The sequence below is a fragment of the Anopheles stephensi genome, chromosome 2, assembly GCF_013141755.1.
Source record: "Anopheles stephensi strain Indian chromosome 2, UCI_ANSTEP_V1.0, whole genome shotgun sequence".
Taxonomy (NCBI): Eukaryota; Metazoa; Arthropoda; class Insecta; order Diptera; family Culicidae; genus Anopheles; species Anopheles stephensi.
Window position 1 is genome coordinate 45,148,082 of NC_050202.1, and position 27,694 is coordinate 45,175,775.

At 44.0% G+C, this 27,694-nt stretch overlaps 2 protein-coding genes across 14 annotated transcripts in view; one reads left to right on the plus strand and one right to left on the minus strand.

Moving 5' to 3' along the window:
- Nucleotides 1-16,431, minus strand: part of LOC118506880 — a 95,086-nt gene extending 78,655 nt beyond the window's left edge. The window contains exons 1-4 of one of the 13 annotated variants that reach the window (XM_036044641.1): nucleotides 16,065-16,180; nucleotides 9,978-10,173; nucleotides 7,131-8,298; nucleotides 6,926-7,058 (exon numbers count right to left, since the gene is read on the minus strand). In XM_036044641.1, coding sequence (XP_035900534.1) covers nucleotides 6,926-7,058; nucleotides 7,131-7,451 — 454 coding nt within the window. In that variant the 5' untranslated portion in view covers nucleotides 7,452-8,298; nucleotides 9,978-10,173; nucleotides 16,065-16,180. Of the gene's footprint in view, nucleotides 1-6,925; nucleotides 8,299-9,977; nucleotides 10,174-11,357; nucleotides 11,633-15,581; nucleotides 15,597-15,650; nucleotides 15,794-16,064; nucleotides 16,184-16,261 lie in introns of those variants that run through there. The other 12 variants (XM_036044640.1, XM_036044642.1, XM_036044637.1 and 9 more) reach the window with 12 other exon arrangements.
- A 3,417-nt stretch (nucleotides 16,432-19,848) lies between these two features.
- Nucleotides 19,849-22,496, plus strand: LOC118506881. Its single transcript, XM_036044643.1, has 6 exons — nucleotides 19,849-19,977; nucleotides 20,051-20,178; nucleotides 20,239-20,442; nucleotides 20,540-20,710; nucleotides 20,785-21,060; nucleotides 21,127-22,496. The coding sequence occupies exons 2-6, from the start codon at nucleotides 20,109-20,111 to the stop codon at nucleotides 21,306-21,308; spliced, it is 903 nt and encodes a 300-aa protein (XP_035900536.1). The 5' UTR covers nucleotides 19,849-19,977; nucleotides 20,051-20,108; the 3' UTR covers nucleotides 21,309-22,496.
- Nucleotides 22,497-27,694: the final 5,198 nt, after the last annotated feature.

A 27,694-nucleotide genomic window follows, 5' to 3' on the forward strand; every position in this document is an offset into this window, starting at 1 on the left:
ACGGCGGGTTATATGATGACGCGAAATGGCGGAAGAGAACCAAATAAAAAAAAACCCTGGACCACGGTTGCATCGAGAAACGTGTGCATTGTTGCTCCAACCCAACGATCAGCAACCCAGCCCAGCCAACCATACGGAAGTGCCACAGACAAATAACACACACGCGTTGATTAAGTACGACGTGACGCGATGCTCATATTCCACTGGCCCGTACAGGCCAGCCGGTCGGTATGCTTGCCATCGCTTCGACACACCACACCGGTGGTGGTCCCTAACGACGAATATGAATGTATCAATCATCATCGTAGCGACGGCCGCGTACAGTCCGACGTCGGTCCATCTATTGTGGCCATGTGCTCCCAAAGGACTGCCCCACACAAAAGGGAAGATGTGACTTTTTCGACGTACCTCCTGTTTCCTTACAGGGTTTTACAGCTCATTTTTTTCTGCGAGGGCCTAGTTTCTATATCCGGAATTATAGGAATGCCAGTCGAAGGCATTAGATCGTGATCGATTTCGATCGTGAGTAAGAGCTCACTCTGGATAATGTACTACAAAGTTGTTGTGATAAGACTTTTGAAATATCACTTGACAAAACTGAAATGCATATCCTCGGAAAGGAAGAAAAATCCATCGGATGTTGAAATGATCATTTACAGAAACGCAAACAGGTGTTGACATTTAAAACTGATCTATTAAAGCCTGTACTGCGGAAGGTTGTTCGGATGCATCAAGTTTTTTTACTCATTTCTTTAGTATCAAACGTCCAAAATGACCATAGCTAACCACATGCCGAATCGGAGGGTACTGGAAGAGAAGGGAAAAGGCAGAGAGGGTGGAAAAAAGAAAAACCAACGCAACAAAGAACACACACACATCCCGGAGGATAATCGATCGCTTTAGCGATGGCGCGCGCGCGCTCGCGTACGTCAAACGTAACGAACCGGAAAGTGCAACACTCATCGGCAGTGCAGCTTGCAGAAAGATAGAATGCACTACTCAGCTGCCAGAATGAGAGCAAAGACGTTTGTGTGTAAATGTAGTTTCTCAAGAAGTGCGCACATTTTGCGATTTGCCATCCGTCAGGGTTGACTGGTGGTGACTTCGGTGTACGGTGAGGTTAGGTTGGCGGAATTGACGAAAATAGACATTCGGCGCAACAGTGTTGCTCTCGCAGCTCGTGGTGCTAAAATTAGCGGGTGGCGGCACTCGGTATTATTTTAGGTCCGATGGGATTCAAGAAATCGAGCCAAGTTGCCAAACGCGAACGTTTAGGGATTAGCAAACGGGGAGCCCTTTTAGCATGTTTTATATGAACGAGCGTGTCAGCCAACGAACCAACCAACCAACGAACCACACCAGCCGGCTGGCAAAAGTGCATCAAATTGCATCAATCCCTCGTTCCCCCCGGGCCGCTCACCCTCCCCAGCCGATCCGATACCGATCACACCGAGGTAAGGTTGACCAGCGCAATTCATGGCAACCGGTGTGTGCATATCCCGGCGAGTGTCTCAGTGTGTGAGAACGTGAGAGAGACGTGCGTCGAGTTGTCGAATATTTTGGCTTCCCCATTCAGGCTGCCAAAATACTGCGCATACCCATCGCGGAGGTTCCCATTATGAGGAAGTGTGGCCGGTGGCGAACCCTTTCGCCAATTGACTCGCCCTTTGTGAGACAATTCCTCACCGACGATCGAGCGAGCCAGCGAGCCTCTCTGCGGTTCATTATAGGAACGCCCGGGTAGGCAAGGGCGAATCATTACCGTGCCCCCTTTCTTCACGCCGGAAGATGCGCACACTGGGAATGGAATCAGCATTCAGTCGTCGTCGTGTTGTCACCAGATGTAATCTTTTTCTTCCCCGGCAATAGTCACGCATCCCGGAAGAAACCCGTTTTCCACCGAGCAGACCCCGTGTTCATTCCTTTCCTTTTGTGTGCTGTGCTCTCCCTCTCTCTCTCTCTCACACACGTGCTGTGTAGAAGACAAATTTCTTTGATTTGCATACAATAATCAAATTATTTAAATACGCTTTTAATTACACGGAAACAAATACCCGCAAAACAAGCTAAGCGCGAAAACGGAGCTAAATTACGTTTTAATCTGTGCGCTGCATAAGCGCAGGGGCTGGCCACGCTGTCGCTAAAGGATGCGCCCATGCGGGTTTTTGGTGCGAGTCGCGCTGCAAGATCCTCGCGAAAGGCGCAAAACCTGCCAAAGGGTCCGGAAATACGCGGACGCGTATTTAAGGGCGAAGATGCACACGCATTACGGAAGGAATGGGCAGGACTATTAATAATTTTCTAATTAGTCGAAATTCCACACTGTCACACGTCATACACGGTGTGGTTGTGGTCGGTTTCCAAACAAGCCCTCACCGGCTGACGATCAAGTTGCACTTTAAGAAGGCTGCCACAAAGATGATCTTTAGAGTGTGTGTGTGTGTGTGTGTGTGTGTGTGTGTGTGTGTGTGTATGCACAACGCATGTACCACATGGTATCCGTCATAGATGTCTTACTCAGCGGGCATACAATTTGCATTAACTTCCCCTTTGATGATATAGGTTATGCTCTTTCGAAATGGAGGTGTCCGTCAGGAAGAAGGAAAGATAAATGTGAAATCTTTAAAAATATCTCCACAACTGACGCGTGCACCACTATTTAGTGCGTTTACATGCAAAAGCAAAAAAGGAAATTCTTCTTTACATTTAAATTAGTTCGAAATTTGTTGCTCGCTCTCTCGCTCTCTGATTGAATCTACGCCGTTGATGAGATGAATTGTTCAGCAGCAGAACAGCAGTCTGTTTTTCTTCTGAGAGGTGTCAATTCGCTGGACAAAAGAATTACATCTCGCTGTCAAACATCCCTAAACGATCTGGCCTGGGGGAAGTGTCTTAAGGACGCGCAGCAAAACCACTGAATTGACCTTTGATTTAGGGGTTGCGAAGGAACATCACAAGTTCCTCGCCGTAGTGTGGTATGAAAACTTGAAGGGTGCCCTCTTGTTCGTGTCTGTTGGGCGAAAGTTTTGATAGGCAGGGACTGCGTCAACCGGAAACGACAGAACAATCGGATTAAACGCACTTCTCCTCGTATTGTTCCGTCCGCGTCCTCAGCAAACGAGTTCCTTCCGAAATTGCTCCTCGCTGTGCATGAAATAGGGGTGCTAATGCTACTAACGCTGAGCACAGCCCAAAAGAAAAACTCCAACCGCTATGTGCGCCAACGGCTCTCGACGCACACAGCACACGCACCATCGAGGCCGCGGCCATTCGTCTTCATCGTACCGTGAAATGAGCTTCTACACGGCCGACGCCAAAAATGTCGTCAAATGGCACGCCAGATCTCTATCGGTTGATGGTAAATGACTCAATCAACACCATCTCGGGAGTGGCAAACGCCCAATGACCAAAAGGTGCTGCTGCCGGTGCTGCTGCAAGGATTTATGTGCGTCGTAACCGGACCCATCAAAAACTACACGCTCACACACACACGCACACACACGCGTTTGACCGAAGAGAAATGGGATCGAATCGCTGGGTGAAGAATCAGGCAACAAAAAAAAACGGCAACGCACTACATGTCCAACTCTTCTCGGCCGGTTAGAGCAAAAATTTAAACCGGTTATGATCGTGTACGTGTGTAAGAGCTCGAGTATGCGCTCACAACGCGAACAAACAAAAAATAAAGATCGTACTACAACATAAATGTAAAACACCTCGCACCGTTTCGGATGTGACATTTGATAGCGCTCCACATGACGCTCCACCGACCGTTACGTCGTGTGTACCCGCGAGTCCTCAAAAAAGGAAATCAAAACACAAATGCACCTCCGACAGCACAGGCCCCATCATAAACGCTCATTTAGGACATTAACGTTCTCGGTTCTCGTTCCTCGGGATGAAGTTGCGTACTCCGTGTCCGAACGTACTCGCTAATGAACTCTAGTAAGCGTAATGCTGCTTAATAAGCGGGTTCGAGCCCGGAGGATGAATTGGGGTGAATTGGTCCAGCTACCGGAGTTTTCCGGAGGGGGATGGGAGGGGGGCACATCAACTTCAACTTTCAAAAAATCGAGCAATTTCTGATCATTTCACCACTAGAAACATCCGAAAACCCAACATATCCCGAAAACCCAACATTGCCTGATGAAAGGATGTCTCGTTGTCAATGGGCGAGAGGTCAGCTCTAAATGAACTGCCCGGGCATGATTAACGATGATAGTTAGGCGTCGTAATCAATCAACCAGGCGAAACCTAGCGAAACATTCTTCAACCGCAAACCTGTTCCACAATACTCGCACACACACACACTGGCGACACATTCTGCACAAGAATTTCGCCACCATCACCGCGCCTGAGCACATGCCGCACAGAAGCTTAACGTCAGCAAAACGGGTTTTCCACACGGGCTGCGTGCGAGTTGCTGCTGGCTTCTGACATCAAAGCTTCTAATGACATTTTTATCATTCTGTGGTAGGATTTTTAGAATACAAAAATAGGCTGCCACTAACATGCATGCCTAACGCACACAATATACAAGACGGCCTGTGGCTCCCCTGAAGGTATGTGCTTCAACACGGGTCGGAACCATTTTGCCATCGCGCCAGAAAAAAAGGCCCCGGAACGTGTAAGTGTCGTGAGTAAGGAAATGCAATTGGAGCTCAAGGATCTGGCTGGATCTGGAAGATCAGGCTAATCGTCCTATCGTGCAACGGCGACACGGCACACACACTCACACACGCCCTATGTGCCGCCAAAGTATTGTACTGGCCGGGAGATCGCGTGCAAACTTTTATTTAGCATAAGGGCAAAACTTAATCTTTGACTACACTTTTAAACCACCATCGGAGCGAATGGGCGGTGGGACGCTGTTGATGCCACAGCTTCCCCTTCTGTACAAATAAAAGGCAGGGGAGGGGGGGGTGAGCTGTGCAGGGACAACCTGCAGGCAAAGATATAACAAGTAATAATTGCACAAGTGGAAAAGTTAAGAGCAATTTGGCGATAACCGTTCCTGCCGACTACCTCGCACTACTACTGACCCAACCACCTCATGCTTGCGGATCCGTTTCGATTTCCGTCTTTCCTCCTCCGGCTAACAATCGTCCCAAGGATGACAGCCTTTCCACGTCTCCGCACTTGTGCAAATAGGAGCAAACAGACTGCAGCGGCAGAAAAGGAGATGCACACCCAGTTTCCGACGACCTGCTTAACATCTCCACCACCATCAGGCGGGAGGCCCATTCCTAACAGAAATTCTCGATAAACAACAATCCTAGGTAAATGGTGGCGGAGGACGCTGCTGCTGGTACGGAGCCTTATTGTTTTGCCGTTGCCAATGCCAAAGGATAATGTTTCATGTTTTTATTTGTACCGCCGATCGCGACAAGAAACATACATTCTACCCGGTACCTTCCCTATACGCCTCCTTCTCCAGCCTGTCATTACCTTGTACATCTGAATACTGTTGCAATTATTATTTGTTGCAACGCCACCAGTCGAAACCAGTGCCGACCTACCACCACCACGACCCCGCAAAACTACCATTTCATGAGGGACGAGCGCCACACTGCAGACACACAAGCCTCCGATCAGTTCCATTCTCAACCCGTTCGATTGCGGACAACCGTCCTCGGCAAGGCGCAAGAAGCAAGAATAAAGAAAAAAATATGCGAGGATGCGTCTTGTAAAGAATGTGCCAATAGTTGGAAAGAATACTCCGCCGAGAAGCGTGAAAAGAAACCAAACACAAACCGAATGGCACCAGCAACAGGAGCAGCAGCAGGCACGGCAACCAGAGTTCGACAACGGCGAGCGTTCGAAAAGAAGTAGATAATTAAATAATATAATTATGGTAATACGATGCGAAAAAGGGCTCGTTTGTGGGGAGGAGGTAGGAGCACAAAAAAAAAGGTGGCACTCACTTACACACACACACACACACACACACACACACACACAGCGATGGATGGGATGGGAAGTCGAGAAATGAAGTGAGACGTAAACGCAAACAGTACAACCACCTTCAGCAACGAGCGACCTAATCATGAGGAATTGAGGCATCGACTACGCACAAAAACGCGACCACTGTCTCTTCAAATGTGTGCGCTTGCTCCCCAACTTGCTGCTCACACAGCACAAGGTGCAGTGCAACTTGGCCGTGGTAGGTGAAGGGTTTTTTTTCGGGGTGCCAGACCAAAACCCGTGAAAAGGTCGCTGACTAACGAACGTACGTACCAACCCACCGGGTACGGTACCATCCGCACGCCAGCAGGAAGAACGTATCGCCATCAAACAACCATTAAACCGGTCTCCTCGGACAGCACGGATTTCTGAGGGATTTTTCTCTGTATTGCTTCTTCTGGCCCCTTTTTGAGCGATTCGAACATACTGGTTCGATGCGAACGTTGCCCATCAAAAGCTAGTGAAATGTAGTGCAAACGCGTGGGAAAATGGGGATGCTCGATTGAATGTAGCAGCGGACGGATTTAGGCCACACTCAATGGTCTCTGATCGAGTGCGTGCGTTTAGAGGATCTACGTTGCGTGATGCCCCAGCGGAGCAGTAGCGGTGCAGAACGAACAGAACGTAGCAGCTGCATCTGAATAGGGATGATCGTGCGGGCAAAGCCTATTTTGGCGTTCACTTTAATCCAGCAGGAACTTCCCATCGCTTGGGGGGAGTCTTGGGATCCAATTGAACAATTAAGTACCTTAGAACATTAACATTTGCAGCCGACGTCAAATTCGACCTTAATTCAGTACGGACACTTCCCGTTTTGAAATGAACCATTAACTAGTAATGTTGCCAGAACTTAGGATGGAAAAACTTAGGATGGAAGACATTGCTTTTTACTTTAATCCTCAGTAGGTTCTTCCCAGCCCAAAGGTACTTAAGATAGAAGTAATCGGCTGAGGACACTTACCTCCGAGATGCTGCGGCTCGGCGACATGGTGCGGCACTCCCGGCGACCGTCGGTGTATCGTCAGGGGCACGCTGGAGGTCCCCGGTGCGGACGCCATCGATCCGGTGGAGGAGTCGCAATCAAACGATCTCGTCTGAGAATTATGAATCATATTATGCTTCAGGTCTTTCAGCTCTGACAGCTTTGGTATGTGAATGTTAGCTACCGGCTCGGGTGGCACCTCGCCCTCGTTCAGCGCCCGCTGCTCGTCCTGGGTCTGAGCGCGCCGCAGCGCCGTCTGCAGCGCCATCACGCGCTGTCGCTCGGCGGTCAGGCAACATTTCTCGCAGTGGCAGGTGCGATACTTGCAGTAACGCTTGTGACCCTTCAGCCCAATCTTCAGACCGTGGTTGCGGCAACGGGCGCAGTTCGGCGGTGTCCGCGGGTTGAGCGAGTTGTTGCACGAGCTGGACGCACCGTTGCCGTCCGTGCGCGAATCGTACCCGGAGTCGGACATTGCTTCCGCCCAACGATCCTGTGACACCATTCTAAACTCGCGCTCGTCGCGTGTACTACGGCGCTACTTCCCGCGATGTCGCAGAGGATGCGAATACCCCTCTCTCTCTCTCTCTCTCTCTCTCTCTCTCTCTCTCTTCCTCCTAGTCTCCTACTTTCTCCCTTCTAATCCTTAGCTCTTTTCACCTTCTTGCAACTCTAAGAGATGCACTAAAGCGTGCCGGCGCTCGATTTCTATTTTGCCACAATACTTATGGATGCATCGGCGGCTACCGTTAACGAATCTCGGAACGGAATTGGGGCTCAATCGCGAAGCAGAAGTGCAACTCTATTGATGGCCCACTTGGTCGCGATCACCAAAGTGTCTCTTACTTTGCGCCTGCTACTTCTTCTTCAGCTGCTTCCTGCTTCGTGTTTCACTCAATTTCGCTTCTTTTCCTTCTTCCTTGCTATTGCTTTCCCTGCTTCATCTTTTGTCCAAACTCTCTACCCTGTCCCTTACACCCTACACTGTCCGTTTACTTCCGTTTACGTTGATCTTTTGCTTGACTTTGTTTTGCACCCGCTGTCCACTACACTTAGTATTTGGAAGCTTTCTTTACTCCTTGTACAAACCTGCCGTAGCTACTGCACCGTGCTCACGCGCATCGTTCGCTGCGGTGTGTGGCATTGTCCCTTCGAGAAATTGTCGTACAAGACGACGGCAAAAGCGTACCGTCCCGGTTGGTGGCAACGGTTTAACAGTTTGCTTCACTTTATTACGGGGTGCGCGATCGCCTGCTCTCAGAAGTGCAATGTGTTTTTCACCCGGGTACGATCGTTCTCGGACTACCGGGAAGGGTTGGTTGTAGAATCGTGGATGCGCCGTTACAGGTGATCTGGAAGAAATGTTTCCAACATCGAGATCACTTATACGCTCAACAGCTACAGTATTTTTTAATTGGAAAAATGAAGAATAAGGATTAAGCGATAGTATTTTAATTTATTTATGAACTTTTCTGACGATCATCCATCAGCTCGAATATGTTGGAACACTATTAACTCTCTTTTGTGACTCTTCCTAATTTTTTACTTAATTTAAACGACAATTGATACTATCCATATAGAAATAAAAAATAAATAATTGTGCTATTTTTGAAATATTTTGAACACATTTTAATTTACCTAAATGTATTAAACATGCTTTTAGTGGGTCGAGCTATTTTTGCAATCTAAGATTGGTGCAAAAAAAATGCAAAAGGAACAAAGTGTTACATTGCTTTGATCCAGTCTTTACCCAGGTAATATGCGATAGGTTTGGTTGGAAAGACAGTAGAAACTTGATTGTGATTGTTTGTTCAGATGATCTCACCCAATGGTCAAATATCGCTAAATGCTGAATAATTTCACATTTCAATATTACAAGTCTTTATCACATTTCAAATTTCCGATTAAGATAATGTTATTCGACTAACGTACGCTTGCCCTTAGTAATTTATCTGCACTTAATTTAATCAGCCAATTAAATGACATTTTCAAGTTTATTTTTTTTACATTAAAAAAATTACAAGCAAAATTGTTAACAAAATGATAAGCCTCGTTAATAAATCAGATTTCACGAGAAGCTCTTTTATGATTTTTTTTACTCATAAAGGACAGTCTGGCCGTATTGCTTTTATGGAAATTATTATTTCATTTATCAACAATCATAATTTCAAATGCAAATGTCTGAATCGAAGGTAAAAAAAATGAAAATTTGCAGGGCGGAGAATAATATGCGAAAACAAACGTTACTTTGCAGTTAAATTGATTAAAAAGTATTGCAAAAAAAGGACTTTGAAGACTTGTGGTTTTTTAAATAAAAAAATGATAATGTTTAAATTAGAATGTTTCCGAGCGCATAGGATTTTTGTCCCACTTGCTCAGTGTGTATTGAACTGCGCTCGTCAATAGGATTGTTTTTCTTCAACTGTGCAAAACACCAGATTTCATCCGAGCTACAAAGTTGTTGGCGTGAAATTTATGACTTCCCTGAACAAATCAAACGCTTCATGGGGTTTGATCACATTGACAGAATCAAAAACAGCAGAAAGCGTGCTAATCGGGGCAATAGTTTGTGCAAATTTAAAACTTTTTCTTGCGTAGCATTCTGAACCAAAATGCCCCTTTTGGTAAAAAAAAAAATACATTCTTTTCAAATTTTCTAGAAGCTGTATACAAAGTATCGTAAGCTAAAAGGCGTTTAAAATGGGACTCGAGCTATTGAACATATCATGTAATACGACCAAGACACATTTTAAATTTGATACTAACAAATATACAGACAAAACCGCCCAACAAAAAGATTTAGTGCTGAGCGTCCTACAAACTCAAGCTGCCAAATTATTTATTAGTTTAAAAAAGCTTCTTCATCCAACTTGAGCTAAATATTGTAAGATAAGTGTATCCTTTTAATTCCTTTTTGCTGTACAAATTGATGCAAAAAAATAAAAAAGATTCATAAAAGTTTTATAAGCCTAGGCCTTGTGCTGCAGTCTTATCGCATGATTAATGTTTGCTTGATTTAAAGTTTACTCACCATACGGTAATGATAGAAACGGCGTTTTGATTATTATTTTTTGAATTTTTGCAATCAATAAACACACGCGTCAAACACTGCCCACTAAAGGTAACCGTTTCTTCATCACTCAGCGATTGCCCAAGTACTGTGTATATCATTCAAACGACTAAACTCTCGATCACGTCAGCGGCACACTCTGTTGGGAAAATGGATACTGCAAGGATTTTTCACTATTATTTTATGCTTCCCAGTTTAAACTCGCGCACACAACCACACACCACTCGGCAACATCACTGTACACACGCGCGAAGCTTTTATTTGCTCGGGAACTTCGGCATACATGCCAATACAATACACGCCAATTACACACGATGATGATTCCGATACTTTTTCCTTCCTTTTTTTTAGTGGGGTTTGCTTTCTTCGGTTTGCACTTCAGCTGCCAATACAGTGAATCTCCTGCTTTTTCGCAACCCAAAAACAAATGCATTCACACGCACACGCACGCACCCAAGCACTCGCGAGGAAAATTCTGATTCGCGAATTATCCGAAGACGAAAACCAAAACGACTGTCGCTATTTCCCTAGCTCTTCTGCTTCTTCTGCGCCTTCACACCGCTCACTTTTCACCTACCGTCACACCGGTCAATAAAAATAATAATATCTCAACGTTTGCGTCGTTTCCGCTTATCGTACTTGCCAGCGAGCCTGCGGATTATTTACTTTTCTAGCGCAATGTTTTCACGCCGCATTTCCCGATTGCCGGTTGGCGGCGGTTTCGATACTGCCCACCACTGGACCAGGCACGGGGCCACTTTTTAGCGCCGCACGTTATCGCACAAACGCGAACGAACGAAAAAACGAGCTGGTACACGTGTGCAGTTACCGCGCGCACACCGTCCGTTATCAAACCAAACACACAGCTTCTGTATTGGCCCCGCTTTGATTTGGGCCGCGTCGTCCACAGCCGTTCGGTCCAAGAATGTTCGTCCCTATTTTGTCAGCCCGAGTTGTAGTTTTTTTGATGAAGAGAGTTAAAAAACGTCCGGTGAGCACCACACGACGGCACAGTATCTCTATTTACACACTGGTGAGGATTGATTCAGTCCAGATCCAATAACCTCACCGGCTGAAGATTTTCCTGCAGCAGGGACACAACTGACACACTACGCTCACAAGCGGACCGTGAGGCTGTGTCTTTGATCGATACGCTATTTTGGGGGATCTGATCGGTAGAGCTTTTAGCGTCTCGGAATCGCTAATCCTTCAAGTCACATCAGCTGAGTTCGTAGTTCGCGGTCAGTTTTCCGAAACACTCCACACACTTCTGTTTCACTTCGACTTATACGAGTTTGCGATACACTCGATCCTCGCGATCTGCACGATCCTCATTTTTACCGGCGGCACGTACTAAACGGTGCCTTCTCGCAGTAAACGGCCAGGGGCTCGACGACGCTTTTTTTGGGATGGTTCTCCTGACGACCCGACACAGCACTGTATGGTCGCACAAGTCACACAAGTTGCGCCTTTCGGCGAGCCAAACGACAGGACGGCCGGACGACTCAGTCAGTAGATGAACACACAACCGTGTGTTCCGATTGCAAGGCTCTGCGCGATGCGATGGGAACGATGCTGCGGAACAAACTGCAGTTCGCCAAGTGCATCGACGACACGCAATGCAACAGAGTTGAAGCGAAGTCAATCGTCCGTCTCGCTCTCCGGTTCGGCTTCTCTCCTGCTCTCTTGCTGTGTGCGCGCACACACACACACACAGAAACGTTTCGCTCGCTCTCGCGCGGTCGTCTGAATATGTATCGCGCTCGGCCCCATACCCAAATGCCGCGTGACTGAAACCGCACACAGTCGCAAACACACACCGCATTGGGTGGTGTGAGTCCGCGAGTCCGCTGCCTTGGACTGGTATGGGTTAATGGTACGCGAGCGTCCATACTAACACACACATAGCCACCTAGCGACGAACCTTTTCGCGAACCTTGTCCTCGTCCATTTGCACCCTTTTCCTCTCCCCCCTTTTTAACCACTTTTGCTACCCTTCTCATACGTTTGGAGACGACCGAGCACGTGTATGAATGTACGATCGCGCGCTCCCCCCATTACCAACACAAGCTGAAAGCCGCTTTGTTCTATCTCGTTCACCCCACTCTTGTATCTCACTCACGTCGACTCACACATTCACACGGGTTTCTCACGGATAGTTTATGCGACAGTCAACTAACGTGTGGGTGGCACATAGGGGTTGGTTTGGGGCGGGGATAACGGGAGGCCGGAATAGGGCCCCGACGACGTCAAGTTCAGAAATCAAGGCAGGAAGACCCGGGACTCTACGCAATGCACGCGTCCGTGGACCTGATGAAGTACGTGGGGTTTGGGAAGCGTGGGGTAAGTGGGCTGGCTGGTAAGGACAAGTGGGCCGCTGGTAAAGGATCACATTTTAAGGATTTTTCGGGATATCTATACACACATGGAACTGGGAGCAGGGCCAAGCGGAGGTAATACTCGGGAGAAAGTATAGCTACATGCCTATTACTTTACAGCGAAGAAACAGGGGGGCTTTTCAAGGATTTTTCACTATTTTTGTGCCTCACTGTGGGCTGAGGTGGGTTAGTGTTGCACAGGCAACAGGCAATGGCTTTGTTTTCTATTCAGAGTTATAGGAACAGGACCTTGCATCGAATCCCACTCGGGGCTGAACTGCCTAAACCACGAAGGACTTTCAGGTTCGGGTAAATGTAGAGTCAAGGAAGATAGGAAATGGCACGGCACGCAAGAACAAAAAATACCCACAGTTCATGGGTGTGCGCAATGTAATTTTTTTTTAATAATTCTGTAATAATTATTGTTGAGATCATCTCACTTGATTATGACACAGTATTGTTTAAATCAGGGGACGGCAAGCTCGGGTCCGATTCTCAATTTCGGCTCATTAGATAATATTGGTAGGATTGGCACACATTAACTCGTCACCTTTTTTAAATTAACTTAGTAATCTAGTTTTATCAATTTTTTCCTTTACGCGTGTATGGGCACGACCATGCCTCATATGAATTAATTAAATAAATCGTTCCATTTGAATGTGCATATCCTTTTGCTAACCTTCTTGGTTGTGATTGGATATTCGCTATACTTTTTCATTCCTGCACAAAGCATTAGACTTTTTTTCACTCTCAGCAATCAACATTTATATCAACTGTGTCAAATTCATGAACAATCGTTTTTCAGAATTTACTGTAAAAAAACCTGTAAACTTTTTCCATCTGTTATAGTTTTACGTTAAGCTACATCTTAAACATTTTAATTGGATGATTTCATTTCGATTTAAGAAATATAATCTTATCTGTATTTTTCAATATTGTATACAACAATTTAGGGATCTTAAAAAAATGTGAAATCGTTTATTTATCACCGAGCCTTTTGCTCTATGAGGCCTCACTCATTTTTTGTTTCCTGTCTAAGGTTACATATGGTGGTACAACTATATAGCGAGTACAGCTTACCTAGTGGTCGTAAAAGGACCGCAGTCAGCGTGTACTGAACCCTGGATTGCATTGTTTGTCAATCAATACAATTCTTGCGATTGATTAAAACGATTCCTTAACTTGAGGAGTCGTTCTTGTATCCCGTTTTTGTTCCATTCTGTTCCGTTTGAAGCTTCCATGTTGTTATTCCTATAACGACTTCTAAGATTCTTCGTTCTCGAAGGGACTTTGCCTACTGAGAAACCTCAGCTACCAACATACCCTGTCGGCTAGATGGGGCCCCTAAGAATTTGTCAACCTGCTAGTTCGTCGTGTTCATACCAGGGGCCCTTCTAGTCCAATAGTCAAAAGATTACATATACAGAACTACATCTCTTGCGCTTACCCGCCAAGGGCACTTTCGTGAACTTTTGATAAACCACCAACTATAGGTTTCACGCGGTGCCAATAAGGGGCAGTCCCTAGTTCATTGAATAATCTCACTTTATCTTCTTATTTTTCTTTGGCACTACAACCTCAATGTGTTTTGCTGGAGTAGTCAATCCCTGGTTAGACGGAGATGATGGTCCCGAATGGGACTCGATACCGTTCCCATCGTGTTGGAAACTTGCGCCGCCACCAGTTTGCTCCACCATTATCTCACTAGTTATAATTAAACGCTTGCATTACTCCGATCGAAAACATCATGGGCCGATTTTTAAATTCAAACATGATAAAATACGAAACGTTATCGTAGGTCACACACCGTATACAATCACTTTAAAAAATGGCCCAAAAAACGCACGTGTCGCACCTATGACAAATGTGTCAGTCGCCGGCCTCTCCCACTATCCCCACCCTTCTGCATCACTACAGCTACAGCTAAACCCAACACCCCGACCTACGCACACACAAATTCAATCAACGATGCATCTGATTGCTGGAGATGCAGAAGCAACATTTTTAGGCGGTTTCCCTCGAGTTTGCGTGCGCACACCCACTCACCGTCCGCCAGCCGTCGACAGGTTGGAAAACATTCCGAAAACATATGTTTTGTTGTTTTGATTTTGTGTGCGGTTCAGACCGCGAAAACGCGCTTTTATCTGCCCTACCTTCATCTAGCGCAATCGGGCAAAACGCTCAATTTTTTGTTATTTCTTGTCGCTTCACACGCACTCACACAGCCGTACAATCGCTAGCGCATACTACCACACTACCATCGTCACAACGCAAAACGAACGCTACCATGACAACACGTTCTCCACTACACGGAAAAAGGGGAAATAAATGCACTTGTGGGACAGTGGAACGTTGGGAAGTGTGGGGTAGAAAAGGAACCAGTGGGGCGAAATGCCTGGCGTGAGAGAGGATGATGCACGACGATCTGCCCCTTTGGGATGATGCACTTGCAGGGATGGAGCGGTTGCATTTGGGGTGGCGACGCAAAACAAGTAAATGAAAAAGCGGAGCAACATTGTTGCATTAATTATAAGGAGCGCGCTCATGTGTGCGTGAAGTGGCGCGACCCATACACACCTACTGCTAGCCCCCTCCTATCGACACGACGCGAGGTGGTGCATCGTGGGAGGGGAGGAGGGGTGTTTGGTGGTGGCGGAGACCGGAGTGTGGTTTCGATGCACTTTTTATTATTGAACCGACCGAGCGAACGAACGTCTTCGATGCACACCCCTGAGCGAATGCACAACGTTGAGAGGTGGGGTGGGGGTGGAGGGATGTTGGTTTCGGGGGACAGAAGGGGGCAGCGCCTTGTCTTCAAGCTCCCCCATCCCCACCTCTCCACCTCTCCTTGGCATCTGGCTTCCCGAGGTGTACCGTCGTTGCTCCGGTCGACCGAAGGCACAGAACGGAGCTGGCTAGGCAGGTGAAGTGCAAAACCGGCAGTGCATTCGGATGCAGTTGCACCGTTGAATAATCAAATTCTCGCTGTAAAAATGCACAGTGTGTATGTGTGATTTTTTGTGCCACAAAACTCACGGTTTTAAGTACATTCGTTCACGTTTTGTGTGAGTGGGGCTTTGGTGTTGTTTTTGTTGTGGCGTTTTGTCACAACAACCGTTTGCCTGTGTGTGAGTGTATGTCGTCGCGCACTATGTCAACTGCACTTGTAACTTCAAACTGCACTTACGGACCGAAAAACCGCTTCCGCATTTACAATGCAACTGAGGAAGCAGTTTTTTTTTTGGGAAGGACTTACACACGCACGCACTGTTTGTTTGACAACTGTTTACACGGACGTTAAAGGAGGCTGTGTGATTTTGTGCTGGGTTTCTTGTTTTCAACTGCACTCCATCAACTCCGACAGCACGACAGCGCGACCAAATGCCTGCTCGATAAAGACGACCAGAGATTGGCCAGACATACCCGCGGTTAGACGGACTTGCACTGATAAATGTGCAATTACACACACGCACGTACGTACGCATACATACGCGTACAGTGGTCGTCGCACACTGTCTCATGCCGACGGACCGTCGTATCCGGAGCGGCTAAGCTGGTAAAGGAAAGTTGTTGTAGGTCAGCACACGACCAAACGATTTTGCCCGTCCGTCGGGGTGTGCAACAAGTTTTTGATTTCCCTCCCACCCCCTCCACACACACACACACTCACTCTGCTGCCCCCATAGCACAACCCCCTTTTCCATAGTGACCGCTACAACTACACTGGTAGAACCTATCGCACGCACTGCACGGAGCACAGCAGCGAGACAGCCGCCGGTTGCCAATTCTGACGCTTTACCACCACCACCACCAACACCACGGTCGGACTAGCACATGCGAGACGTTTCTCGTCTTCCCTGCTCTCACCTCTTTTTCACCCCACACGCGTACAGATAACGCGAAACAGCGAAACGGCGAATGTCAAAAATTCTGCTATCTCGACCCCCCAAAAAAGCAACAACAACAAAAAGACCGCGCACCGACACGGGGAAGCGAGAGCGAACGGGCCCGCGTACTGTGTGCGAAATTTTGTGCCAGGGAGTTTTTGTATGCTTCAGCGCGACTGCAACGCAACGGGCCCGCTGCAATACATTTTGTTACGTGTTGCTACTACACCGCTGCCTGCTACTAATACTACTACCGAAACCCACGATACCACTGTCGAAGACCGTTGCTGTGTGCATCGTTCCATGTGCAACGACGGCAAATCGGCCTTACGTATCGAGATATGTAGACATTTACCAATCTTTAATGAACGATTAATAATGCTAATATCGCTCATAAAATAGAACTATAAAAATAACTACCGCCATGTGCTGTGTTGGGTGATGTTGTGGACTGCGGGTCGAGTAACGCACGCAACCGAACATCAACATTTGCTACAGCACAGCCTCAGCCGCATGCTTTGCGCTAGTGTGCGTCAAGCATAGCACCCAAGTAACATTTTGCGTGGCGAGCAAATTTAGCGGCCCTTTTACCGTTGCGCAAATTGATTCTTTATTATGATTTAAGTGTTTTGTTAAAAAATATCTCGATGGATATGGAAGAGATTACATTTTTCAATATGAGTGTGGTAATATTTTGAATATTGTCTCGGGTTGTTTGACAGGAACCAGCTTCTGTAAAACCTTCCAGCAATTATACAACAGCAATATATAACTGAATGTAACCGTGCATGCCCGGGATATGGCAAATTACTAGGAATGCTTATTTATTTAATTTTATTTATTTTTCTAGTTAGACGACTTGATGCCGTATTGACAACACCGCGTGTGTTGACGATTACAAGTACATTTAAATTATCAAAGCATTTCCTCCCTGTTATTTTGCCTTATCCCGGACATGCTCGGTTGTGGGTATGTGGTGATTGCATTGTAGTTAGTTAATTTTTTTTGATTGTTGTTTTTTTTTGTGAATTTAATTCACATGAATCACATGCGACAATGACAATGTAGCATTATGGTGACAATGCGGCATCCCACCGTCATAATAAATAAATAAATATAACTAAACTAACGAATACTCACTCAGCAACGTAATGAATGAGTTAGAATAGCGAGTAAAATCTTTTGTTCACTTTTAAGAGTAAAATTTTAATGAATGATTTAAATTTCGGTGCCGACTAACCAACTCAACTCACTCACGTTTTAACTCCAGTTTTAACTCACTCACTAAGGTTTCAGGTGAAAAGGAAGTTGGGCCGTTACAAATACAACAGTCTTCCGACCTTACCCGTCAAATTCAATTTATGTCTGTTCGGTCAATTGTTAGATCAACTTTATTTATTTTTGGCATTAGGCATCTTGAAAAAAAAAAAAGAAATTTGCACAACTCTGTTTCTATTTATTTCTAGTGCACACCACAAACATGAATATCATTTTGTCGAAGTTAAAAACACTTAAAATGATTATTTGGAACTCATTCATTCATTAATTCAGATTCTTATTACTAAACATGCCCAATTTCCAAAAAACGTGTTAAACTATTAAAATGCTTGTTTGGGATCACTCACTCAAAGACACTCGTTGTATTTTTCGAACGAGTAAAAGACTTACGAGTATGGGGGCGCTTAAAACAAAGCCTTGCCATATTTACTTCCTATTGCTAGTCAACACACGATAGAAGTGGGTATCGAATCCCGTCGAGCGAACCGTAGACCGCTTTCCCGTACGCAACTAACTGTCTATCTTTCTACTAGTAAAATCAAGTCAAGGAAGCCAGAAATGGCAGGGAGCTGCGATTTTGCGAGGTTGTAGCGCCAAAGCAGATGTAGAAACTAATTGTAATAAGATGAGAGTAAACTTTCTGTCATTTTTTATTTGTTTACTGCGCATTATAAAAGAGTACCACGAATGAAATTGTTTGTGAGATGCAAACGACTCAGTAACATATTCCGACGGTTAAAATCACACAGGGTGAAGCGAAATTTCATTTATATCATTATCCGTCGGTACAGGGTGACCGGCTCGGCTAAGGAGCCATGTCGTGTGAGATCTGGGCGGCCCCGTTAGGTAAGGACGTGTTTGCCGAAAAATGAACCGCTTGATCCAGAAGGCTGCTGCTGCTCTGAAACATGGCGAAGGACCTGGGAGATTAAGAGGCTGCACAGACCCAAACTGATATTTTCACGGTACGAAGGTCAGAAGCGCGTGTTTTCCGATGAAAGCCACACAATGTCCAGGCGAAGGAAACTCCTACTGGTGTTTATCGAGAAAAACGTGAAAATCTATGCATCGCATTATAAGATCGAAGTTCTGGAGAAGATCGTGGTCCCAGAACTTCAGGGCATTTACGGGTATTGTACCGTTTCGAAGCTGCTTAAAAGCGATTAATAAGTTAAAAAGTTTTTAAGTTTACTATGCCAACGGAAATTTAGACCATCGAAATTTAACATGCTGGTTGTGCAGATTTATTTAAACCCTGCATGGAATTTTACATCAGTCGTGTTGATTGATAGCCCGGTCATACTGTAACCGTTATACCTTCGGCGCAGTGGTGGGACTAACGGTGAGCGAAATGAGCAGACACCCGAAAGCCAGGCCTGCAAGAGGTATTGTGCTACAGGGAGATTCTCAAGAAGTTTCGTAAATCGTATACCAAGAAACCTTGCTGACAGGAGAACTAAACCGAACCAAGTTTGCATGGTTGCACAAAACTCTCCGAATTTATCAAATACCTTCGCAAAGCATAAAATAAAACAAATTGGAAACCAAGCAAGTTCTTCTTCTTCTTCCTTGGTACTAGGCACTACAACCTCGAGAGGTCTCGGCCTGCCTTTTCTGGCTTTCTGTGACTTAATTTTATCCTTAGTAAAGAAGTCAGCCCTACGTATGGGGAGGCAGTGTGGATGGGATTTAATTCCCGGTCCTGCCGTGTGAAGTCCGGCCCCGCTGTCGTCTATTAAAAAGTCGCCCGCAGTTGACGCATATTAAAAAACCACAGATAAAAATATGAAAATCAAATATCCGTTAAGATAAAATAGTGAATAAAAGTTAAATAAATAAAATATTTTCTTTTTTCTTTCTTTCTAGCATATTCTGTTTTAACGTATATTTTATCGTATAACGTATATTTACAACATTTTTGTTTTTCAAATAGGTCATCGTATAGGGTTTACAGCTCCTGTCCGATTTGACGAAAGAAAACATGCTAACCGACGGTCAACGGTTATTTTCATGAAATGTTTCAATGTGGTGTGTGCGAATTGCATAACTTGCAGGCTGCGAAATGTGATGCGCATTGCATATTGCCCGAGATACAAGTATTGAAAGTTGCACACAATCCTGTGAAACGAATGCCCCGTCGTACGGCGAAAAGCGGAAAGATAAACCCCGTTTGACACACCCATACATTCACGCATGGTTCCCAATGCAAACTCTGTCTTCCTGTTTGGTTCATTCTCGCTAAAACGGACTGAACGCTTGCACGCGTTTTCGTTACCCGTGGTATGTGTACACGCCGAGCGCAGAAAACAGTGTTGCCTGAAAACGACAACGCCGGTCCAAATTTTGCGCGATTCTTCCGGATAGTGTTTTCCGGTGGTAAAGTGTAGTGGCTGTTCGGAAATCGGATCCCTACGGACGGTAAGATATACAAACGGAAGTCTTTCCTCATGAGCTTTTCGTATTCACAAGGTTTTTTTTATTTGTCTGACAGGAAAAGATCACTCCATTATAGTGCGTGGCTGTATCTCCGCCAGAAGCGGCAAAGCAGTATGGCTTTCAACGACAGTCAGACTATCCTACGAGATATTGATCAAAATCAGCCCAATGTGAATGCCAAGTGTAAGAAGACCTGCTTGATTTAAGATTCGTTGTGCTAGTGAATGGTTCGTTTGATTTCAGTTGATGCCAATTTTTTCTCACAATCTAATACCGGCACCAAGAGAAAGCTGACGATCACGTACGGGGGAGGTAAACAGTTAAAGCTGGATTCTACTCCCAACATACTCCAACTTCCCAAACCAGCCACCGAACCAAGAATGGACGCCAACCTTGCAGGGATTGGTGCTTTGCCTGATGAAGGAATTCCGATTACGAGCACTCCAGGTGAGAATTGTTAACATCATGCGCAAGAAGATTTTATATGTATTGCGTTGCTAATGGTTGTTTCGTTCTAACTGAAATATTTCTGCTGACGGTATAGTGATCTCACAAACCACCACCCTCACCAGGAAGAAGATAACTTTCCTTGAACCAGGATGTGAAATGGTAACTATCGATGCCACGCCGATCGTACAAACGTCCACCGTCCTTGCGCAACCGGCTTTTGGAGCTGAAGTGAACGTTAGTGTAACGCAGAATGAGAATACACCATGTAAGAAAATACGCGTAAGCCTTTTCTGACTATAGGTGTTGGTAATTTGTTTCGATGTAATTGCAATGTTACAGCTAACGGTACCGATTGCTCACAACCCAACACCACTGAGAAGAGTACGACGTACGTTATGTTAGCCTTCAAAAAGGTTGACCTGAATGGCGTTCAATCTTTGCAAACTGATAGCACCAACAAGCCAGCTTCTAAACCTAATCATACTCATGGTACCGAATCACCATTTCCTATCAATTCGAATGCTAATCTACTCTCCACATCGACTATTCCTGACAAATCATCTACAACTCCCGCACAGCACAAAACTTATTCCATCAGTTCCAACCCAGATCCGGGTAAGTGGTATAGTACAACGCAACTGGGAAAGCTCCTGTTTAATTTTTTTTCTCTGTCGATTGTAGAAAACGCCGCCCGACATAAGGAGATTATCGATGCTCTACATACTCTGACAGAATGGGTTATTGAACTAGCTACACACATGGAAAAGGATCTAGCGCTCCTGATGGAGGACGTGAAAGAAATACGCTCTATCATTACCACCACAAGAGCGGAGGAAAATGAACATCACAGTAACATCTTCTGAAGGACACCCTTCACTCGGAAGGAGGTACTTTTTCACTGACCAGCTTAGCTAGTGTAACAATCAACTAATCTAAACGCGATCGAGATTGTGAGAACGCCAGAGATATTTAATTGCCAGATAATGGTTTGGAGTCGATTGTCATGTGCTCTATCCATTTACAAAACTTACAAGCTAATCTCGTCCTCACTGCTTTATCCAATCAGTTTGACCACAGAAACATTCGCATCATTCTCTGCGCTCAGATGCACCTTGGATGAAATCGTGATCGATTGTCTGTGACACACAGTTTAGTACAGCAAATTGAGCAGTTAATTTACTATGCGTAGAAAATAGATAGATACAGAGGCTTACCAATTTTTCAATCACACAAAGAACATCTACGTTTGCAATAAAAAAAAAAAAAAAAAAAAAAAAACGTTGGGTCGTGTGTCACTGAGTGAACCATCTGAGGGGGCAAAGATTTATCAAGCTCGTTTTTCAACATTTATCATCTTTTTTTATTGAATTTATTTTTTTCTAATTGTTTGAGGAATGCGTTTAAACAGGATAAGTGTAACTAAGCCAGCATTAGACCAGACCCACGTTACGCTTATTAAAAAATAAACATTTTTTTCTATCAACACTAAAGCAATAATATAAAATCCTTTCAAAGCAGTTTCGAATCCTTCCACCTACGACTGCATCCTATTTGGAACATGTTCCAGACTCCACTCCTCTATACCCTTTCCACATTTCGCTGCTTTGATTGTTAGCCGAACTTAGGATGGTAGTAAAGCATTTTGTCTTTGCCATATTGCCAAATTATCCGTAAAGCCCAAAAGAATTGGAAAGATATGACCACCTTTCGGAGCCACGTTGAGCAGAAAACAGTAGCGTCCGTCCCCGGTAAGCTTTAAACGGTCTCGATAGCATGCTCGAGACTCTCACCTAACATTGCTCATGCTTACCCTCAACACAAGTATCAGCTTCCCTGGCATCCATACTGCTATAAAATGTCCCATAGCTCATTTCGGTCTTTGGTGTAGCAGGTCTCATTCAATTTTTTTTTAGACAAAGACCAATGCAGATAGGGTCGTAAGTCAGTAAAAAAATGGTCGGGCTTCTGCCTGTGTAAGCAGTACGGCTCCTAAGTTAGTAGAGTTCATCTAAAATATCAAGTATAATAATCAGTAATAACATCAAAGTATCACAAAGTTGTTGCTTTAAGTGGCATTACTATCGGGTGTAATTCAATACCATCAGTTAAATATTACTAGGCGTTACTACCGGATCGGTATAATGCTGGATTCGATGATTTTTGCGTGCGTGTAGTGCTTTAATCATCCCACACCGTTGCACTCTTCGATCTGTTGATATATCTTTTCCTGTCTCGCCTACCGGACAAAAACATTTCCGATCTAGCAGAATAGAATTTGACGAGCAGATTGAAGTTGCCATTTTGGTATCTAGCCAGTACGAGGTGGGACACTTCTGTGGATTGTGCAGTGGACTATTGTTAACCGATATTAACTTATTTTAGTTGAACTCAACATTAATTCTTCACTTGAAAACTCCAAGAAGGCAGGCCAATCTAACCGGCGTATGGAGCAGCGTGCAGCGCTCAAAGCGGTTATTGAACATAGAGCGAACAGTGGCAAGCAGACGGCTTAAAAAAGTGAGTATACTTCTAGAAACAGTTTTGGTACTTGCAGTCCATGATAAATGGTAACATTAGGTGAACTCGTGAAGAGTGACCCTAGTGTATGATGATGGATTCGACTTAAGCCAGCGCACTCGTGCAGATCTAGCATTCCGTCTTGTAGTTCCGAACTGAAGCCGCTTTAGTTCGAGATTCATTCTCCAAATCCCGTTCTACTCCCCCAAAAGCATGTCCTCCCGGAAACCATCGAACATGGACGGAATATCGTTCTCAACAGTGTGCCATTGAAGCTTAAGCATATTGTACATGGTGCACTTTGTTAGGGACAAGAGTTTCTTTGATCTTAATTTCCGGATCTTAATAGGCTCTGTTTTCACACATGTTTTGGGACATGTCATTATTGGTTGTTACGAATGAGCCTTTGCAGCCAATCTTCTCGGCCACGGTACGTTGAGATTGTTCGAGGTCCTCAGCCTATTGAGCTATCAGTCCCATGAGCTTCCCGGGAAATCCGTAGCGCTACATGGTGCTGGGACTAGGAACTCGCGGATTTTTACACAACTTTTTAGGTTTTAAAGATCTAGTTGAGCCGTCAATCTCGGTCTAGCAACAACGGCTCTAAATTTTTCGCACTTCAACTTATCTCTTGTTTTGCACACTGGATGAAATGCCCCTCCTCTTTTGCTGAAAGCTTGCTGGTTTCTTGCTAAAGCTTTGGTTTCTTGAGGTGCTGATGACCCCCTTGTACCTCGCTCAGTGGACAATTTTTAATACTTACTCATTATTAATACTTACTTTGATTGGGCTTAACAATTACTTAGAATGATTGCCTGATAATCAAGACATAACCTTGATAATGCTTGGAAGGAGGAAAATAAAACAGGAAAACATGTCCCCACACAAGGCATGTTTAAAGTAAAAAAAGCAGTTTCGGAAGTAGGAAATGGGAAGGTGGATATTAAACAAATTCATCTCTGTTGAGGGACGAGCCTTAAACCAAAGGATCATGCTGGCTAAAAACCCGAAAGGCAGATAGAAATAGAAATGGGTTAAAAAAAGAAGGTCTCTCGCGAAGTTGCTGTAAAAGAACTTAAAGCGTTTTGGAAGAGAGAAAAAAAGGTATGTTGAGTTCTGGGGAAAATATTCAAGCAGTGAAGTATAAGACTGCACATACAAACGGCGAGATTTGATTTCCATCTCAAATTACGGAAATTGTAATCCTTGTAGTGTGAAGCTTACATACGTATTAATATCTAGATTACAAATTCAATATGTTCATAAAAATGAACTTATGTTTTTGTAATCTTTTCGGACAAAATGCTCCGTTGTACGGTAAAACCTGCCAATGCCACCGTACGTAATACTGTACAGAATAATGACACCAAGGATTCGGACGACAGTGACAACGATTCTATTAACGATAGCTATGTAGACATCGTTAATGTCTCTTTTACCTTAGTTCTTGTCACATTTAGAATGTTTGATTCTTTAAAACATTTGACTAATTGATGAGTGTTCTCGGTTAATTTATCTTAAGAAATTTCATCTTAGAACGGTAATCTCTGGGTGTTTATTGGAAAGTATTTTCTTGCTGTTCTTGTTGTATTAACGACCAGCGTGGTCATGCCGACTGTCATGGTACACTGTAGTTAGACAATCAGTTATTTGCCTCGCCAAATGGCGGACGATGTATGTAGTAGTTACAGATCGTAAACAGGTTATTGACTAAGGGATGATGTGCATGGGAGGTTGAATTTTTGGTTGTATAAAATTTTTGGTTGAATTTTTGGTTTGGTTTTATAGTTAGCCGTGTATATCGAGATACAGTATGGACGGGATTGAATTTACGGGTTCGCCTTAACAGCTTTGACCACCTTACCACACCGAAGATAGTGGAATATTGCACGACACATTGTATTCCCAGCATATTGTAGTGCAAGCTTGTAACTGCTATTGGAGACATGCTGTTTATAGGCCAACGTCCTCAAGTACTCAAACCGATCACGCAGGTCGGCTCAGCGTGGCTGAGGCGACAACGGCGCTGATATTCACTCAGGTTGTAGTGCCAAGGAAGAAGAAGAAGATGCCTAATAAATTTGATAATGCTTAATTGTCGGGTTAAAAATTTGAATCCACAATTTTAATTTATTCACCAATGCTGCATTATGTTAAAAAAATCAAAATATTCTATTGGACACATGGAAAATAATCTTTCAAATCTTTGACGTTCCAGTTTTCCGACGTTTATATTTGCAATAATTTTGTTTTTGTCGTTTGTTTGTTTTTGAATTTTAATTACGTTTGAGTTGGGAAATGTTCTGTTAAATTATTAACAAATCTCTCATACATAAAACAATATTTTCATTAATTCATAAAGATACAACTCGTCGAGAGACTGAACGAACTGGTGTGAGTCCTTCCCACCTTAACGTTACCTCCCTTGAAGAATCACTCATTTCCCTTCTTCTTATATACTTCTACAACCTCGAGATATTTTGGCCTCTAAATTTCTGCCTCTCCGTGATTTGGCTTTACTCTTAGCTGGGTAGCCGCTGAGAGGCACCCCCGATGGGATGGGATTTGACCCCCGTTCCAGCCGCGTGAAGACTGGAATCGTCGTTCATTGCAGTAAGAAAATAACAGAAAAAGTTATTGTTTGCCGCCATAACCGTGACTTCTTCTAGAGCAAAATGATGCAATTATTCTTATTCTAGATTAGAGACAACATACATTATTACTGTTTTTTTTTCAGTTTTGTAGTCGCTTTTCCAAAACTTGTTCTGTTTGAACAAACAGGAACATTGTATAGTGACTTGAAGCGATGACTCCCAAATCGCGCTACTGTTTTACCCTATAACAAAGGTTGCGCGATGCAGACGTCTTTTTTTTAATCCACCGACCCAGAACAGCTTCTTTTAACATTTGGTTGTACATATACGACACAACTTAACTTATCACATGTTTAATCGCTTTTACGTCATGCTAGTTCCAAGAGTGCATGAATACTTACTCCAATTGAGGTGTAGTACCAAGGTTTGCTCTTTCTTTGTTCTTAAAGATTGGAGGTAATATTAAGAAGTTTCAAGTGAGTTAGAAAACTCATTTGTGTGCTACAATATTTTACTTGGTTCGGTTTGTATTCAGCTGACTATCATTAAATTAACAGTCACCTTGGCGAGAACAACGTCTGATGTAGGATTTGAGAAATTTTGGGCATTTAAAAAATTTGCAGTACTCTTTTTACACATCGTAATCTACTAGAGCTGGATTCGGAAAAGATTAGGCTTCCATTTTATCTCAATTTGCTCAATAATCGTTAAATAAAATTTCGCTACGAAGCACCAGGCGCCTCCATTGCACTGTTGAAACGATTTAATGTTGCCAAACAAATTGTAATTTCTCCATTACTTTACCCGCAAATTAGGTTTGTAGTGAAGTACTTACCTTTTTATAAATGGTGTTGTTTGTCATCGGTGGTAGTCAATACAGACGTACATGAGTTTATTAATAATTTTTACTTTTCTTTATTCATTAGTTTTAATTTTTATTACACCAAACAGTTGAAACTTCTAATAACATGTATGGACAATGACACGCTTTGTTACAGAGATAAAATAATAAGCATAAATATCCTTTTTTGTGTGTGTTCTTGTTTATGCAAAATGTAGATTTTTTTTGTTCAATTAGTGTGATTTTGTCTTATAATTTTTCTTAAGTTTTCACCTTTTTTTCTTGTTCACCCCCTTTCGTTTTTGTTGCGGCTTTCTCGCGTTTTACTGTTTCTCTCATCCTATGTTTCGTAAGTATATAATTACATGAATAGTACCACTTTCTTTTTTCCTCCCTCCGTATGATGTTGTTCGAGGTGGTTTGTTTCTCGCGTTAGCATTTGGCTGCTTTCATTCGTGCTTGTCTCTCGCTCTTTCATCACTCTGGGCGTTCGCTTTTCTCTGATCTTGTTTTACATTCTCAGTTCGATCGAACTGCGTGTTTCAGCTGCCAGATGGTGTTGTTCTACACTATATCATTTTTACTGGTTTGTCTTTTCCTTTTCGGCAGATCTCGGCAGACGTGTGCGTGTGCCGCCGGAACGAGCGTCGGCCTTGTGCCTTCCCAATTTATTACGGTTGTACGTACGATACGGTTTCATACCATTTCTGCAGTGTTTGTTTTTCGCTACTGCCATGTCGTGCAGTGCTTCAGTTAGTGTGTGTATATGTGTGTCTGTTTGTGTGTATTCACGGTTGTTTGGAAATTGGAAACGGTTTTTTTATAATGTGCAATAACCACATTATACAACTTTGCATATTAGTGCATGGTTTGCAAAACACACCGTTCCTCCGTGTTTCGGTAACGTTTGGTTGTTGCGTTTGTTTGTTTGTTTTCCATTTTCTTTTTCGTGTTCGTTTCGTCATTGTTATTTTGCCTAGATTTGGTAGATTCTTGTTAGTTTTTTTTGTTTCAGTTTTAAATTTAGGGCTCTCCTGTCTTCCTTTCTAACGCAGGTCATGCATTTTCCTCTAAAATTCGACACCTTAGTGTAGTCGCTTAAATATCTTACAGATTTAGTATCGTTTGTTTTCGTGTTTGTTTGGTTTTGTTTTTTTTTACATTTTTGACCTCTTCCTCTGTCATATCCATATTTAAATTTAAGGTAATATTGTTTCGTTTTTATTTTTCCAGATCCCGTTTCCCTCTTTTCACGCTCAATATTCTTACTTTGGGTTTTTCGGGTTTTGTTTTTTAT